The 18922-nt window shown below is 48.7% G+C and overlaps 1 protein-coding gene across 1 annotated transcript in view; it reads left to right on the top strand.

Annotated features, from left to right (window-relative positions):
• LOC130115299 (unconventional myosin-VIIa-like) overlaps nt 1-4276 on the top strand; it is a 92830-nt gene extending 88554 nt beyond the window's left edge. Inside the window, exons 47-48 of the mRNA XM_056282906.1 lie at nt 1882-2001; nt 2152-4276. Of these exons, the coding sequence (XP_056138881.1) occupies nt 1882-2001; nt 2152-2244 (213 nt within the window). The 3' untranslated portion in view covers nt 2245-4276. The remainder of the gene's footprint in view (nt 1-1881; nt 2002-2151) is intronic.
• Nucleotides 4277-18922: the final 14646 nt, after the last annotated feature.

Here is an 18922-nt window from a genome sequence, read left to right as displayed (position 1 = left end):
AGAAGTTGGGAAAAGGGTGAGCAGTATTTGCAGTCCTGGCTGTCAGGTATCTGCTAGGTATTTTTCTGTGTCAGGTATCATCGAACTCAAAATAAGGAGGGTTTGGTGAAGGTGTCACGGAAAAAATGGGTCGTCTATATATAGTTTGTCTACTAGCAGCGATACTCCCTTCCCCTCCTGCCTGTTCTCTTCCTGGATGCTCCCTTCCCCTCCTGCCTGTTCTCTTCCTGGATGCTCCCTTCCCCTCCTGCCTGTTCTCTTCCTGGGTGCTCCCTTCCCCTCCTGCCTGTTCTCTTCCTGGATGCTCCCTTCCCCTCCTGCCTGTTCTCTTCCTGTGTGCTCCCTTCCCCTCCTGCCTGTTCTCTTCCTGGATGCTCCCTTCCCCTCCTGCCTGTTCTCTTCCTGGGTGCCTCCTTCCCCTCCTGCCTGTCTCTTACTGGGTGCTCCCTTCCCCTCCTGCCTGTTCTCTTCCTGGGTGCCCCCTTCCCGTCCTAACTGTTCTCTTACTGGGTGCTCCCTTCCCCTCCTGCCTGTTCTCTTCCTGGGTGCTCCCTTCCCTCCTTCCTGTTCTCTTCCTGGGTGCTCCCTTCCCCTCTTACCTGTTCTCTTCCTGGATGCTCCCTTCCCCTCCTGCCTGTTCTCTTCCTGGGTGCTCCCTTCCCCTCCTGCCTGTTCTCTTACTGGGTGCCCCCTTCCCCTCCTGCCTGTTCTCTTCCTGGGTGCTCCCTTCCCCTCCTGCCTGTTCTCTTACTGGGTGCTCCCTTCCCCTCCTGCCTGTTCTCTTACTGGGTGCCCCCTTCCCCTCCTGCCTGTTCTCTTACTGGGTGCCCCCTTCCCCTCCTGCCTGTTCTCTTCCTGGATGGGCTCCAGGACCCTCCGTCTCTCGACCTCCCGGGGGAACTGGTCATGAAGTCCAGACTTCATTGCCTTCAGCTCCCGTCCTCTGCTCTTCACCAGATCCTTTTACTGGAACTGTTCATATGTGGCGATAATGAGTCAGGTTCCCATGCGGTTGCCCAGTCGGTGGACCGGGTGGAAAGTGATCCGGGTCACAGTGTCCGTTGGGAGTTTTAGTGCTGAGGGGATAAAGTATTTCACCCTCTTTTCTGGGCTCTCGGTGGCGCTCTCAGTTGTGTATCAGAAGCAAAGTAAATTGACTGTTTTTTAGTCAATCAACCTGTGTTTAATTGCATTATGCTATTATTATTATTATTATGTCAATTATTATTATATTAATTGCATCAATTTAGACGTGTCTGTGAATGTTCTCATTCATCCAGGTCATGGTTATCCAAAGGAGTCGAATCAAGTGCAACTGGATTTGGTATATATCCGTGAAGACGTTTCGCCTCTCATCCAAGAGGCTTCCTCAGTTCGTGCCTTTCTGACTAGACCAAGCTGGTCCGACTGGCTGGTGATGAGACTCAGTATTTATCCTCTGGGAGTCGTTGTCAGGGGTATTGATATGCGTGGCTCTTTGTGTCCCGATGTTTAACAACGCCTGACAACGACTCCTAGAGGATAAATACTGAGTCTCATCACCAGCCAGTCAGACTAGCTTGGTCTAGTCAGAAAGGCACGAACTGAGGAAGCCTCTTGGATGAGAGGCGAAACGTCTTCACGGATATATACCAAGTCCAGTTGCACTTGATTCAACTCCTTTGGGTCAATTTAATTTGATTAAAATAGTTTGGTGAAGGTGTTTACATGGCAGATGCCGTAATCTGATTAAAATAAACGTTTAACTTGCATATAAACATGTAAAGGTTAATATATTTGCTTCATCGGCTGCAACTGATTCTCATGGGCAGAGGCCCTGTCACCTGTAGGTGGCGTCCTTTCTGCGTTTTGTCATTATGTGTGCGCGTGTTTGTTGTGTAGGACATCCTGACCACCCACCCCTTCACCAAGATCTCTAACTGGAGCAGCGGGAACACCTACTTCCACATCACCATCGGCAATCTGGTCAGAGGGAGCAAACTGCTCTGTGAGACCTCACTGGTGAGGAGCAGGAACACACACACACAAGCGCGTAACTTAGCATGCATAACATGTACACATATACACTTAACGCACATGGCCCCCACAATCACCCTCACTAAATAACATACATATAAATAACTGCAGTGTGTGTGTGTGTGTCCACCACAGGGCTACAAGATGGACGACCTGCTGACGTCTTACATCAGCCAGATGCTGACCACCATGGGCAAGCAGCGCTCTGGGCGGGGCCACAGCAAGTGAACTTCTTATTGGCAGGAGGCCGTCGAGCTCATCCGGCTCCTGCGCCCTATTGGCCAACCCTGCAGCTGGGGGCGGAGTTTCGCATTCCAGCTGTGGAGGATGAGCCGCAGTCCCTCCGCTTTCTCAGGGGTGTCAAAGGTGACCGAGGAGAGTTCAGACGCTGGTAGCAATGACCCTGGTGAAGGCCCCAGCAACTATCACTATGACAACCATGATGATGAGCCATCCAGTGAGGACGACTACCTCTAAAATATCTGCCCAGCAGGACTGAGACACAGCCTATTTCCTGGTTTGGAACAGAACTGACTAAATCTATTGAACATTTGAAGGCTATGGTGTCGCGTTGGCTAAACTCATGTGGACAAATGTGCGCTCACACATGTGCTGGACCAGACCTGGTAGTCCCAGTAACAGTGTCAGTCCTACTGTTTACACAGCCAACAGGTGACTTAAAGACTCCTTCAAGATTAAGGGATGGCGAGGAAAGTCGAGGGGGGTTCAGAGGAGGCCACCAGTGCAGCTAGCTAGCATTAAGTCTGCCATCTCAGCCACACTGGTCAGTTTAATGTGCGATGTAACAAGCCCAACTTTACAACTACTACCTTTTTGCTCTTCCTTTTAGTCCTACTTTCATTTACATTTGCAGAGAACCAACTCTGATATTATAATAGATTCTGAAAGTTTAAAGATCCGGTCCAGTGAAAATCACGTTTTCCAATCTCATTGTATTTTTTAATAGTAGTAGTACATTGTGTTTTTTTAAAAGGTTTGTTAATGTAAAGTTTCCAATTTATCAGAACTGCAGTTGTTGTGAAAATGTGATTGAAGAACCCTTGAAAAACTCTCCTGCTGGTTGTCAACATAATTAAACCATCTCAGAAAACCAGTCAGCTTCTGGTAATAAATGACGGTGTCTAATACTCTGATTTGATTGGACGGTCAACTGTTTTGTCATCAACAGTCTGTCAGCTGGTCTGTTTTTGAATAGTTGCTCAGCAACAGCATGCTAGTGAGCGAGCTAGCTAGCTATAAATAGGGTCTTGTGAACGCAAGCTGCTGAGAACTGTCTGTTCAGAGAGGGGGCGCCAAAACAGTTATAACAAATTAAATGATATTTCTGAAGAGGGTGAGATTACTCCTAATATTAATATTACACAATAAAACATCATGCTAGTTAGCGAGCTAGCTAGCTATCAATAGGGTCTTGTGAACTCAACCTGCTGAGAATTGTCTTGTGTTCAGAGAGGGGGCGCCAAAACAGTTATAACAAATCAAATGATATTTCTGAAGTGGGACAGATGACTCCTACCATTGATATTACACAATAAAACTTGTCTGACCAAATTAAAATCATTGGACAGAATCTCTAAGATAATTCTTAATGTTAGGTTGTCATTAAGCACACCTTCTCTTATTTGTCCTTGGTTGTTTTGGCTGAACGAGTTCATAGATAGTTTCTTAAGACCGTCTTGGCCTGGGTTTCCAATATATTTGGCCCCGCTCCCTGACCGAGGCTCATTAGAACATGTTACAGCTTCAGTTGTATGAACCCACTAAAACCAGACCTTATTACACTAGCTGACACAGAGGAATAGTAAATATTTGTGCGCAACTGTTGTAAAAAGCTATAATTGTATTGCTTTTGATTTGACTTTTCTATCATTTGTGATTTATATTTGTTTACACCACTCCCTTTTGTTAAACATTATATTATTAATCATGTTTTAAGTGTTACATGTAATGCCTTAATTTTTTTTTCTCTTTTAAAACTTCATTTCCCAGCATTCCACAAGGTGCCAATGCTGAGAAACATACTGTACTTGTCATTGTGGGGCTTTTTTTGTAGTTCTTTTATCTGGTAAATGTCTTAATAAATTGATCTGTTGTTGTTGTGATGTGTTGCATGGCCAAATTTTTTTTTTTGTCACAGAAATTCAAATTCTAGATTCCAGAAGCATTTTGTGACTTTCACATTTTAAGGCTTTTGAAAATGTTTGTTGAAGTTAACAAAGTCAATGTAAGAATAAAGGAAATTAACAAGTGCAGAGTTTCAAGTCAAACATTTATACTGGCTTTGCACATTTGGGCAGTAAAGCTACTTTACATTTGTCTGAAGCCAAATCAAATCTTTTATTTCCTCATTTGAGAAATAAAGCAAGAAATATGACAGCAAGTACACATCTGAACATGTGAACACATTTTGGGAGGTCTTGTCATTTCTGGTTAAAACGGCCTCTAAAGTTTGCACTTTAAATCTGATGTGAAAGATAGGATAGGAAACCTGGAAAGCCGTGTGAGCCTCTATGCTGACGACACATTGATATATGTAGCTCACTGACCCAGAAGCCTCTGTTCCTCCCTTGTTAGATTTTGTTAAATCATTTGGCAAACTCTCTGGTTACACAATTAATTGGGGGTAAGAGTGCCACTATCGGACAGTATAGAATCAGAGATTTCCTTAATGCTCTACCATTTAAAGTATGATCATGTGACATATCTACAGCTCATAATACCAGGAAATCCCAACTGTTATTTAAATTCAATTATGCCGATATGCTCACAAAGCTTAAACTGTACATAGAGAAGTGGAGGATTCTGCCATTGTCTATGGCGGGGCGTATCAACGATATTAAGATGGTTTCTCTCCCCAGATTTTTGTACTTCTTTCAGAATCTGCCAATCTTTCTGACGTCTCATTTTTTAAGAAACGGGACTCCATTATCTTTCCATTTGTTTGGGGATATAAAGCTCATCACATAGCTAAAGCACATCTGTAAAAGCCAATAAATGGGGGAGGCTTGGGCCTTCCTGTATTTAGGAACTATTATTGGGCAGCCAATGCAAGGGCATTGATTTACTGGCAATGGGAATTCTCATACATATGACATCTCAGAATGGAGACACCTCCCCCTTGTGGCTAAGCATTGGAACTACAGCAGTAAAAAAACTTTCCTTTGTACTCTACTTTTTTTCCAAGACAGAATCCCCTGATAAATTGATTGGTAATCATTTTATTCTAAGGAACTCTCTTAGGATTCTGAATCAGATCAGAAGTGTTAACAAACTGCCTAATGTCTCAATATACACTCCTATATGTAATAACCATTCCTTTTTGCCATCTCAGACGGATGGGGCGTTTGCTGTCTGGAGGGACAGGAGCATTGCAACCCTTGGAGATTTATATATAGATAGAGTTTGCATCATTTAATCACTTGAAAACAAATTTAACATCCCTAACTCCCACTTCTTTTGTTATCTCCAAATTAGGCATTATGTCAAAGACAAAATTCCAATGTTTGAAAACAGGCCACAGAGTTGCCCATTCATTCTATGACCTCCTGCAACTTCCTGCAGACTCCAAACATCTGATATCTCGCTTTGTGTGTCTGTTTACCACCTCTGTATCTACTAACCATCTGAAGGAAGCCTGGTCCGCTGAGCTGAATCTTGAAGTGTCTGACGACATTTGGAATGAAGGTTTGACTAGAATTCAAACTTGCTCGATCAATGTCAGATATAAACTGATCCAATTCAAAGTCATCCATAGACTCCACTATTCAAAGACCAAACTACAAAAATTTACCCATCCGTTTCTCTATTGTGTGATAGATGCAAAGTTGAAGAAGGTTCTCTCGCACATCTTTTCTGGCTCTGTCCTCCCTTACACAAATTTTGGTGTGAAATATTCCAGTGGTTCTCCAGAGTCTATGAAAGGCATTCCTCCTGACCCAGAACCGGCACTCTTTGGATGCTCTCCAGGCTCTCCGGGAGGAGGCGGTCACTCTGAGTGTCGGCGGCTCTGCGCTGGGGGGGGGGGGTGCAGGGGCTCACAGGACTTTTAATGTCTGGGTTGAAATTGTTGTAATTTATCTGTTCAAACGTTTGGTTCATATTCGGATGTGTTGTTGTTTGGGGGTTGACTCGGACTGGATAGAGGCCTTTTTACTGACTGACTGATTTTATAATTCCATTATAATTGTGTTATCCTCTTTCAATGTTGTCTTGTGTAAATTGTGTAAACACAACATCCATTGCACGTTGTCCGTCTTGGGAGAGAGATCCCTCCTCTGTTGCTCTCCCTGAGGTTTCTTCCTATTTATTCTCCCTGTTAAAGGGTTTTTAGGGAGATGTCCCTTATCCAATGCGAGGGTCTAAGAGCAAGATGTTGTGTTGCTGTAAAGCCCCTTGAGGCAACTTTGTAATTTGTGATATTGTGCTATACAAATAAAACTGACATGACTTGGCTGACCTTAGGACCGTGACTTAGACTGACGTCGACCTCGGGAGGGAAGTCATTGTGTTGTAGTTCTGGCCGGTGTTTAAATAAAAGACACGGGACACGGCACACGGGAGCTGCCATTAAAAAGAGATCTCTGCCTCTTGACTCTTTCTTCAGCACCGGCTTGCAACATTGGTGTCAGAAGTGGGATATTGCTGAAGAATGGAAATGGAGATCCAAAGACTGAAGCGGAACGATAAGCAGACCCGTTGGCGCTTGGAAAACCTGGCGTTGCAAAAGACAGAGCCTGAAAGAGATGGAAGTTTTCCAGCCCACCCGCACCTGGGAACGCCTGCTGCCCGCCGCCACTGATCGCCCTCTAGAGGCCAGGAGGACCAGCCCCGGGGAATGCTGGCTGCCCGCCACAGCTGACCATCCCTTAGAGGCCAAGAGGACCAGCATCGGGGAACGCCTGCTACCCGCCACCACCGATTGCACCCTAGCGAGCGGAAGGGATGCTGCACATAGAACACTGGCCAAGCTGCCCAGGTACAACGGGATGACACAGCTAGAGCCGTACCTCATGCAAATCCAATTAGCAGCATGGCACAGCGGATGGAGCAATGAGGAAGCTGCCATCCACCTGTCTCTGGCGTTGGAGGGAAAGGCTTTACAGGTTCAGGTGCTCCTTGACCTAGGCCCAGCAGAGCAGTGGGACCTCCAAGCCCTGACGATGGCGCTGGAGAGAAGATTCGGGCAACGACCCTTCACTGACCAGAGAAGGGAACAGCTAGCCAGCCCCCGCCGCAAAGGAAGAGACCCTGGGTACCTTCACCGCAGATGTGCAGCTATATGCCTAACACGGTTACCCACAGTTCAACGCAGCCACCCAAGAGGAGCTGCCCCTCCATGCTTTCCTTCAGGAACTCACACCAGAGCGATTGCCCCAGTCCCTTCGTGAGGCTCTCTGCGAAGCTGAACGGGTCGAGGTGGTACTTTCGACACAGCTTACCCAGCTGAAGGCCCCCGCTCTCCAACCGCATGTCCGGTTGGCCGACAATGATGAAGAGGAAAAGTTCTACCGAGTTCGGCTTCCACCACAGCATACTTGGCAATGGCCTCCAACTCCCAGGCGACATCCATCCCACTCAACTGACCGCTGTTGCCGGTGTTACGAGCCTGGGCACGTAGCCCATGACTGCCTAGCATTGGTGCCAAAAGCCAGGGTCACTTGGCGGGCAGGGAAATGACAGCGGAGTGGCTTAGTGAGGGGACCGCCATGCCAGTCTCCAGTCCCCCTTCAAGGCCAATGCATGCTGGTTGGTCACCTATAGGTCACACCAAAGGACTGTATCTGGACTGCAAACTCGACAATCGATCCTGCCACGCACTGGAAGACATGGGGTCTACCATTTTCTTGGTGCGACCTGGGATCCTCGTGGGCACCACTGGCCACCGGCCCACTCTCAGTGGCATGGTCACCAACCAACACCCAGCTGATGACGGTGACAGGAAAAAAGGCTGGCATGAGAGGTAAGAAGTCACTACAAGTCAAGGCTGGAGACCAGGAGCTGGCACACGAGTTCTGGCTCCCCAACATTCAACACCCGTGCATCATCAGCCTCGACCTGCTGACCCACTGGGGAGCCCGTGTTACCATGTCGGAGGCAACCATTACCCTTGGCACAAAAATCGTGGCGCTCCAGTCCGGCTGGAGGAGGAGCAGGCTCGGGGATAGGCGAGCCAGTCACCGAGCAGCCTCCACTCAGCAGGCACAGAGCTCCGGTGCGGCATTGGAGTGCCACTGCTGCCAACGGTGGGAGGAATGGGGCCAGATGATGCCGACGGTGGCAGCTGTCCAGACCGCCAGCAACAAGGAGAGGTGATTCCTGTTGACCGCGCAGTAACTAAGGCAGCAGCAGGAGGCAGACGTGGCCCTGGCACTGGTAAGGGGTGTTGTGTATAAGTCACAACAGTGTGACTGTAGTCTAGGACACTGCAGCTTTAAGTTTTACTACAGCCGGTTTACGGCAGTCGGTTTACGGCAGTAACACGGGACGTGGTTGATGCTATGCTGTACGTGTATGTGACGTTTACTGTGGCAGCAATAAACACAGTTTGATTCAAAGTCGTGGTCCGAGTTTTGCTGGACACAACATTGGCGACGAGGATGGGATTTTCACTCACGCCTCTCTCTCCCTTCCTGGCTCTACCCGGCGAACCACCGGTTCCTTGGACTCGCTGGCATGAATCGTTCAAGATATTCATCGCGGCTGCGGGTTTGGTGGACGCGGAAGACTCACGGCAGAGAGCCCTGCTGATACACAGCTTGGGCAGCGAGGGTCAGCGGATCTTTAGGAAGCTCGGATCCACTCCTACATACGCGGCTTGTGTTGCCAAGCTCGCTGGACATTTTGCCGCTCCACAGAGCGTCATACTCCGGCGGATTGTTTTCTGTCAGCGCCAGCAGTGCGCGGGTGAGTCAGTACATCACTACATAGCTGACTTGAGGGGTCTGGCTAGCCGCTGTAAATTCGGGGCTCTGGAAGATGAACTAATAAGGGACCAGCTGGCAGAACACACCAATAACCATAAAGTCAGAGAGAAACTGCTCATGTCCCCTGATGATTTGACTCTGTCGAAGGCAGTGGAAATAGCATTCCAGGTGGAGTCTGCAGCTGGATTAGCATCTCAATTAGCATGTTCCCCACTATCCATGCTGGCAACACAGACTGTACAGCCCGCCTCGACTCCACCCGAACCTGAGGTGAGCAACGCAGAGGTGAATTTTGCTGGGCGCCAGAGAGCGCCAACACGCACGGCATGTAGTAATTGCGGCTCTTCAAATCACCCCACCCGTAGCCCTACCTGCCCGGCCAAAGGACAGACATGTTCACGTTGCGGCAAGTTAAACCACTTTGCGAGGGTTTGTCGTTCCAACCCTGCTGCTTACCCTCAAACGCAAAGTGTTTCCCGCCCACCGGCGCCAACGACGATCCATTCAGTAAGCTCCCAGGCCCGGCCCTTCAAGTGGTGCACTGTGGAATTGGACGGGGTGTGTTTGCCGCTCCTGCTAGACACAGGGGCTTCAAAGTCGTTACTGAACGTGTCCACAGTCCGACGGTTTTTTCCCCTGCGGCACATCAGGACTGATGCGGAGGACCTGTACGGCTATGCCAATTCCAAGATTGGTATGGTGGGTACCATGGACTTTTCAATTCGGTATGGGACCAAAGCCCTCACCTCATTCACTTTCCAGGTGTCCCATCATGGAGCTAACCTTATGGGTCTGGATTTGTTCTGTGACTTAGGATTCTCTCTCATGGACAATGCTGGCTGTACCATCCTGGCTGTGGGCCTGTCATGGCAGCAGCGCTGGCCTTCTCTGTTCAGTGGCCTGGGCTGCCTAACTGCTTTTAACCACCAGCCCCTCCTGAATCCTGAGGTGCGCGCAGTCATCCAGCCTCTGCGCCGCCTACCTCTTGCCCTGCATGACGATGTAACTGCTGAACTGGGGAAGCTGCTAGACGCAGGCATAATCGAGCGCGTGGACGCATCGCCCTGGATCTCCAACCTGGTGGTGGCAAAGAAAAAATCAGGAGGGCTGCGTCCATGCATCGATCTCAGGTCAGTGCGGTGATTCCGGATAAGTACCCACTACCGACAGTAGAGGAGTTGACGGCCAAATTTCACGGCTCCTCCGTGTTCTCAAAACTCGACCACCGCCAGGGCTACCTGCAGGTCCCACTACACCCAGATAGCCGTGACCTCACTGCCTTTGTGACACACACTGGGGTTTACCGCTACACACGTATGCCATTCGGCCTCAGCTCTGCCCCCAGTTGCTTTCAGAAAATTATGTCCACCATATTTGCCGGCATTCCTGGGGTGTTCATCTACCTGGATGACATTGTGGTGCACGGCCCGACTGCAGCCGTCCATGAGAAGCACCTCACTAGGATGCTCAATGTCCTCGCCAGCCACAATCTCACGCTGAATGGCGAGAAGTGCACCTTCTCAGTACCCGCCATCGAGTTTGTGGGTTTCCGCCTGACTGCTGATGGCGTCAGCCCGCTCCTTTCTAATGTAGAGGCAATACAACGCCTCCCTGAACCCACATGCTCGACCCAGCTCGCTTCCTTCCTAGGTATGATGGCCTATTACTTGCGCTTCCTGCCTCAGTATTCTTCAACCACAACCCCACTACAGGAACTCCTAAAAAAGGATGCGGCCAGCTTAAGGAACAGCTTACATCCCCCCTGGTGCTGGCACATTTTGACATTAACAGCCCCACTATAGTGACCTGTGACGCCTCCAACACAGCAGTGGGCGCTGTGCTGTCTCAGCTCCAGCATTCGCCTCTCGCTCACTCACTGCAGCTGAACAGAAATACTCCGTGGGGGAGCGGGAGGCATTGGCATGTGTGTGGGCGTGTGAGCATTGGCACATGGGAGGCACTTCACGCTGCGGACTGACCACCAGGCCCTTACGTCCCTACTCGCTTCGTCGGGGTCAGGGCACAAACTGCTGCTGGTCCACCGCTGGTCCGAGAGGCTCCAGCAGTACGACTTCTCCCCTCAGTTCACTCCAGGTCGGGATAACGTAGTGGTGGACCTTCTTTCCAGAGCTAGCCCTGGCCCCGCACCAGACTCAGGCCCAGACCTAACGGAGCCACACCTCATTCAGATGTTGCACGCCCCACTCCAAGCTGCAGTTTCTCTCCAGGACCTCCAGCTTGCCTCAGAGGCGGACCCCCTCCTCTCCCAACTGCGTACCTTCATCCGGGAGGGCTGGCCCCTGACGGGGCCTGAGGAGCTGGTACCATACAGGAGGGTCAGAGAGGAGCTGTCCTGTTGGCATGATGTCTGTGTGGCTCAGGGGCTCTGCACAGTGGTCCCTGTCGGCCTGCGGGCATGTATCCTGGCCATGGCCCACGAAGGTCATTTGGGCATTGTGAAGGTGAAGCAGCATTGCAGGAGCCTTGTGTGGTGGCCAGGCATTGACAGGGACATCGAGGCCATGGTAAAAGACTGCACAGCCTGCCTCGTCAGTGGGAAGACCAGCCCGCCGGCCCCACCCCCATTACAACCAGTACACTGGCCTGCCACTGCCTGGGAGCACATCCAGGTGGATATCTGTGGGGAGCTCCACGGTGTCCCACATAGTCAGCGCTTCCTTGTGGTGGCATACGACCTCCACTCTAAGTGGCCGGAAGTGATCGCTGCAGGTTCGGTCACGACCCAGGTGGTCACTGCCTTCCTCGCCTCTCTGTTCGCCAGATGGAGGATCCCTAACAGAATCACTACGGATAACGGCCTGCAGTTTATCTCAGCTGAGTTTGCAGCTTTCCTGGCAGACAAAGGGATCAACCACATTCGCACTGCCTTTTACGACCCAGAAGCCAATGAGGGTGTGGAAAGGTTCAACCAAACACTAACAAACGGCATCAGGGCACATCTGGCTGACGGTCTACCTTTCTCAGCTGCTTTACTTCACACCATGCTGCACTACCGGGCGACACCACACTCAACCACAGGCAGCTCACCAGCCCACCTCATGATAGGCTTGGAGCTCCAACTTCCTCTGGATCGCCTGCGAGCACAGTTGGCTACCGCACCTGCATGGGTAACGCCAGTCCAGCACAGCAGCAGGGTCGCTGGCTGTCAACGTCAGATGAAACGGCGGTTTGACTGGAGGCGTAAAGTGCGTGCGCCACAGTTCACAGTTCTGGACTGGGTCCGGGTCCGTCGGCCGCACCGGGGTCACAAATTGCTCTCCTTCTGGTCGGCACCACTGCAGGTCACCAGTCAGATAGATGCAGCGACATTCCGCCTCTCTGATGGGTCACGGTGGCATGCCAGCCGACTTCACAAGGTAACTCCACCTAACACCCCAATGCCTCAGAGAACTGGGGTTCCATGGCGGAATAATCCACATGGCTACGCTGGTAACTGGTAGTCCACCCAGTTTACCTAGTTGTGATACAGTTTATTCATGTTCACTGTTCTGGTGATTTCTGTAGAGGGGGGGAGAAAATGTTGTGTATAAGTCACAACAGTGTGACTGTAGTCTAGGACACTGCAGCTTTAAGTTTTACTACAGCCGGTTTACGGCAGTCGGTTTACGGCAGTAACACGGGACGTGGTTGATGCTATGCTGTACGTGTATGTGACGTTTACTGTGTCAGCAATAAACACAGATTGATTCAAAGTCGTGGTCCGAGTTTTGCTGGACACAACAAGGGGCTGGCTGGAGATGGGCCGGCGGCACCCCGAGAGGACAGAGGTGTCCACGCTGGGGCCCAAGGTAAAGGCCTACCACTCTCAATGGGGCAACTTCCGAGCTCCACGACAGGTTGGCATACCAGAGGTGTCAAGTTCCCAGATGAGAGCGCTACCTACTGCAGCTATTGGTACCCCATGTGCTCTGTCCCCAGGTTCTCCAGGTGGTCCATGGCTCAGGGGGGACGGGGCACCATGGGAATGCCAAGACCCTTCACCGAATCAGGGGGCAGTTCTACTGGCCTGGCTTTTGACTAGACGTGGAGCTTGATGTGCACTGCTGCGACTCCTGCACCCGCTGGGCCTGGGCCAGCTCTGGAGTGCAGCAGAAGAGGGACTATAACACACAGTACCTTGGGCAGGCCTTTGTGCAAGGGGACAAGGTATGGATGTCTTGTTCTGTTCGCAAGAAGGGGGTTTCCCCAAGCTTCGCAACCACTGGCAGGGGCCCGGCAAGGTCTGGGACAGCTGTCTGAGGTGGTGTACCGGGTGTGCATGCCCAGCCAGGGGCATGCTGCACCAGGACAGACTCTCCCCATACCGCCCTCTTGCTTCTCCTGTTATTGGGACCGGGGATGACAGTTGCACCCCGTGCGCCGATCAGTGTGCCTCTCCCCCAGTTGCGCTTCCTGTGAGTCGCAGGCAGCCTGTTCACCAGCGACGACACCTTGGACATTTGAGGTACTATGTATTGGGTGATGGGATCGTCAAGGATGATTGATCCCTCTGGTGGGGGCTATGTAATGACCGGAGGAGGCAGTCGCTCTGACTGTCAACAGCTCTGCCCTGGGGGAGTGCAGGGGCTCATGGGACTCTTAATGTTGGGTTGAAATTGTTATAATTTATGTGTTCAAATGTTTGGTTCATGTTCGGATGTGTTGTTGTTTGGGCGTTTAACTCGGACTGGGTAGAGGACCTTTTACTGACTGACTGACCTTAGGACCGTGACTTAGACTGACATCACCAGTTGCAACTTTGGGGGGCGGGATCACTGTGTTGTAGCTCTGGCCGGTGTGTAAATACAAGAGCACTCCCGGGGTCATTTTTAACAGTTTATTTCTGTCATGTATTTGCATTATATAGTTACAAGACACGATGCTGCTGAAAAGCTAAACTATTATGTCAAGTAAGATTAAAATAATTTAGTGAAAAATGTTCTGGATATTGATTTGCCTCTGGTACATAAAACATGGTTGTTCTTCCTGTTTGGTTGTCGTATCTCCTCTGCAGGTGAGATGTAATCAAATTTAATAATGTGAATTATTAAATTTTAATACAGAATTATGGCGACAGGCATGGGCCTGAGTCCATGAATACTGGGATGGCATCCAGAGGGTCCACAGGGTTAGTGGTTGTGTCAGGAAGTGCACGCGATGTGAAGTTCTGCCAAATAATTATGCAGATTGACAAGACCAGGAATGACATACTGGATCGATCGAGGCCCGGGTTAACAACGACCGCCATTGGTGCTGTGCCCTCACAGGGTGCTAATTGAAACTATGCGCCTATTGGGGAATGTAGGAAAAGAAGGAGGAGAGGAGGGGTACAAGCAAGACAGAAAAGAGAGAAGAGACAACTGAAGAAGAAAGACTTCAGAATGGCCACGCAACGTTGGGACAATGACAAGCAGGGGGAGAAATAGCAGACATGATGAACAGGAGAAGAACACAAGTGATGTGTGTTCAGGGGACAAAGTGGACAGGAAGCAAGGCAAGAGGGATTGGAGGAGATTATAAGATATACTACCATGGGGCAGACAGTAAAAGGAATGGCGTGGGAATAATCCTAGACAGAGAGTCACAATGGAAAGTCATGGAAGTATAGAGGGAATCAGACAGGCTGATTTGGATGAGGTTGAATTTGTATGGACACCTGACAAATATAAGTTTGTATGCACCACAAGTGGGTTGCAATGAGGAAGAAAAGGTTAATTTCTGGAGACAACTGGACAATGTAATGGCAGGCATATCAGGGGACGAAAGACTTTTAATTGGAGAAGACGAGAATGGACACGTGAGAGAAGGAGACGGTGGTGATGAGGGTGTCATGGGAAAATTCAGGTTTGGAATGAGAAATGCAGGTGGGGAGTCGATGGTTTTATTTTGCTACAAGGAATGCTATGGCTATAGTTAATACATATTTTAAAAGGAGGTGAAATTAGACAGCAACTTACAAGAGCGGAGGCAGACCTATGCAGATAGACTACATTTTACGCAGAAAGCGATACTTGAGGGAAGCTGTAAATTGCAAAGTAACACCAAGTGAGTGTGTAACAAAACAACGTAGACCATATGCCAAATAAAGACAAGAAGCAAACTCAGAAAAGTGCAAAGACCAGCAGCATGGAAGATTCAATGGTGGAAGCTGAAAGAAGAACCTGGTAGAGAAAGCTTTAGGATTCTGAAGGTAAGAGCTGTCAGGAGATGGATTGTCACTAGATTGGGACAGAACGGCAGAAGGACAAAGGGAAGCAGGCAGGCGAGTGCTAAGAGAATCTCAAGGGGGTAAAAAAGAAGGGACAGGAAAGTTGGTGGTGGGAGGAAGAAGTGCAGCACTGCATAAAGAAGAAAGTTTGCCAAAATGATGCTGGACAAAAACAAGAATGAGCAAAACAAGAATGAATACAAGAAACTAAGACAGCAGTAGTGATAGCAAGGGCAAGAACACATGAAGATCTGTACAAAAGACTAGACACAAAGGAAGGAGAGAAGGATAGATATAGAATAGCCAAATAGTGAGACCGAGAAAGCAAGGATGTTGAACAAGTCAAACTAATCAAGGATGCAGATGGAAAGTACTGTCAAAAGATGAGGATATTTTACAGAGATGGGGGGGGATTATTTCAGTCACCAAATGAATGAAGAGAAAAACAGAGAAAGAGGACCGATGAACCACCAAGGAACGAAGAGGACATGGAGAAGATGACAAGAGATGAGGTGATAAAAGCGTTGCAATGAATGAAAAATGGAAAAGCGGTTGGACTGAACAATACACCAGCAGAAGTCTGGAAATACTTAGGCAATACTGGCATGGAGTTCGTGACTAGACTCTTCAACAACATAATACAGACTGGGGAAAACATCAGATGACTAGAAAAGGAGCATAGTGGTACCAATTTCCAAGAAAAAAGGTGATGCTCAAAGCTGCAACAACTACAGAGGGATAAAACTGATGGGACATACAGTGAAGTTACTATGGGAGAGGGTGACTGAAGTGAGACTAAGGAAGGAAGTGACTATAGAGAAATTACAATTTGGATTCATGCCTGGAAGAAGTACCACAGATATTTGTACGCAGGGCCTTAACTGAAAAATACACTGAGGGACAGAAAGAATTGCTCTGCGTATTTATTGATTTGGAGAAGGCATATGACAGAGTACTGAGAGAGGAGCTGTGGTACTGCCTGAGAGTGAAGGGAGTGGCAGAAAATTACATCAGCATAATTCAGGACAATACAGGGACTCTAAGACCGTAGTTCAATGTGCAGTAGGAACAACAAGCGAGTTTGAGGTAAAGGTAGGACTGCATGAAGGATCGGCGTTGAGTCCTTTCCTGTTTGTGATACTGATGGACAGTCTCACAGAACATCTTAAGAAAGAGCCACCAAGGAGCATGGCGTATGCTGATGACATCATGCTAGCAAATGAGGACAAGGAAAGGTTGGAGAGAGATCCTGAAGATTGAAGCACAAGAGATTTGAGAACTAAAGATCAGCAGAACAAAGACTAAGTACCTCTGTATGAATAAGCAAGTAGAAAGTCCAGGATTGACCTTAGGAGGAGAAGATGTCCCAGAAGTTAACGAATTCAAGTACTTAGGTTTGACAAGACAGACAGAAGGCGGTAGTCAGAAGGAGGTCAAGAAAAGGACACAGTATGGGTGGAATTCATGGAGAAAGGCAGCTGGAGTACTTTATGACAAAAGAATGCCATTGAGGGTACAGGGCAAGGTTTACAAATCGATGGTTATGCCTGCCAAGCTCTATGGTTTGGAAGCAGTGACGACAACAGAGAGGCTAGACTCTATATATTACAGGTAGCAGAGATGAACATGCTGCGTTGGTCCATGGGAGCGACTAGAAAAGACTAAGATAAATGAAGAAGCGAGAGCTACGTTCAAGATCAGAGGAATGGACGAGAAGTTGAGAGAGACAAGACTGAGACGGTTTGGACATGTACAGAGAGAAGGCAGAGACCATATAGGAAAGAAGGTATTGGACCTGGAAATACCTGGCAAAAGAAAAAGAGGAAGACCAAGGAAAAGATGGAGTGACCAGACAGAGGAGGACATGAGGAGGGTTGGACTGCGGGAGAGGGATGTGTCAGACAGAAAGCTATGGAGAGCAAAAAATCCACTGTGGTGACCCCTGAGAAACAAGGAACAAACCGAAAGAAAAAGAATATAAATTATTCGTGTCACCGTTGCTGATACTTTGAGCCCTTTGCTATGCTTCCAGGACTTCTCTGAGAGTGTGAAGTGTATTGTGGGAATATTGTGTATCTGTGTATGTGTATTAAGCAAAGCCAAAATCAATTGGATTTTACCTCGCTGAAAAAAAGGATTGCTGAATAAATATCTGATATCAGTAACTGAATCCGTTCTGCGGCGATGAGACGTCCAACCGGACGATCAAGCTCTTCCAAACTGATCGATGCCCCCAAACAAACCCATGTAACATGAACGGTTTTCCTCAACAATTTCACCCTCGAGTCCCAAAACGATAAAATTCTGCCAAATGAAACCTAAGACGCGTGTGCACGATAGACATTACTTATCTAAACGGGACTGGGTTATAAACAACGACATGCATCACTGATTTAATACCCCACACAATCCAGAGATCACAACAAGTAATTCATATTATTACCTGACTTTTAGTGAGGTTGCAAACTGTCGGTTGTCTTTTGTTATTTTGGCTGGTTTTGTATTTGAATGTTTTTGTGCTTTTTGTTTAGTGGACCCAGTGAGTTCTCGTTCGACTCCGGCAGAGTTTTCCTCGGATTTTAATATCAGATGACAGCAGCATGTACAGTCACAGATCCCAAGTTACATCAACATCAAAACATCGTATCAAATCAAATCAAACGGTCGCTCATTACAGCACAAGGTGTAAAATGCTAGACAGCTTTTACCATTAGAAACAAATGGCATTTAGACCCCCCCCCATGTACACACACACACACACACACACACACAAATATACACGATGCTGTGGTTTTTCCGTTGATCTTGACGTCCGACTTACTGATCTCCTTGTTGACCTGTGGCGTTTCTCCGAGACGTGAAAGGTGTTGGTGTTTTCTGGCGTCCTCCATCTTTCCCACCCGAACCACCGGCGTCCAGCGTATCCTGCTCGCTCGACGGGCGGCAGCGGCGCCGATTCAGCCAAAGCACGTGTGCGACCTCGCGTCTGGAAAGCCGCTCTGAATTCTACGGGGGTACTAGTGACGTCACTATCTTCTAACGATTTCAACCACGCACATGTCCTTGTAAATGTAAGAAACGTATTGTAACTGGTTATTTTCTTACCCGGTGCGGGATTCGATACAGGGTGCGCTGCACCACAAGGCGACATCACTAACCGCTCGGCTAAAGGGTCAGACCCGTTAGCTAGGAGGCTAACGTGTCTTATTAGTAGTTTACAGTCGTCACCCTCCCCGGAAGCGCGCCCTCACGCTTGTTCTTCCCGCGCTCCGAAGAGACTTCTGAGGATCTGCACACTTACGGATCCCACCGCTGCCACCGATGTAACCGGTTATTTTCTTGCCCGGTGCGGGATTCGATACGGGGTGTACTGCACCACAAGGCGACATCACTAACCGCTCGGCTAAAGGGTCAGACCCGTTAGCTAGGGACTAACGTGTCTTATTAGAAGTTTACAGTTATATACAAAATAAAACGTAAAAACATTTAAAGATTCTAAAATGGAACCTAGCGGGTCCTCACCGGGGCCTCAAGACCTGGTGCCCCCATGATGACTGGAGGTGTTTTGATCCAAGAGCCAACTGGCTTGAGTCAGGCTAAGTGGCTAAGATTAGCGGGAAAAGCTGATTGATATCACCATCCTGCGTTTGGTATGTATGGAGTTGGTTTCCTCTGAATACCAGAGATTGTTTTGTCTACCTTGAAATGATTGATTGCCTAGATAGCATGCTTGCCCAGCAGATCAGCTACTTAA

The sequence above is a fragment of the Lampris incognitus genome, chromosome 7 (assembly GCF_029633865.1).
Source record: "Lampris incognitus isolate fLamInc1 chromosome 7, fLamInc1.hap2, whole genome shotgun sequence".
NCBI classification, from domain to species: domain Eukaryota; kingdom Metazoa; phylum Chordata; class Actinopteri; order Lampriformes; family Lampridae; genus Lampris; species Lampris incognitus.
The sequence above is the reverse complement of the archived record's forward strand: the minus strand, read 5'-3'. Positions and strand labels throughout refer to the sequence as shown.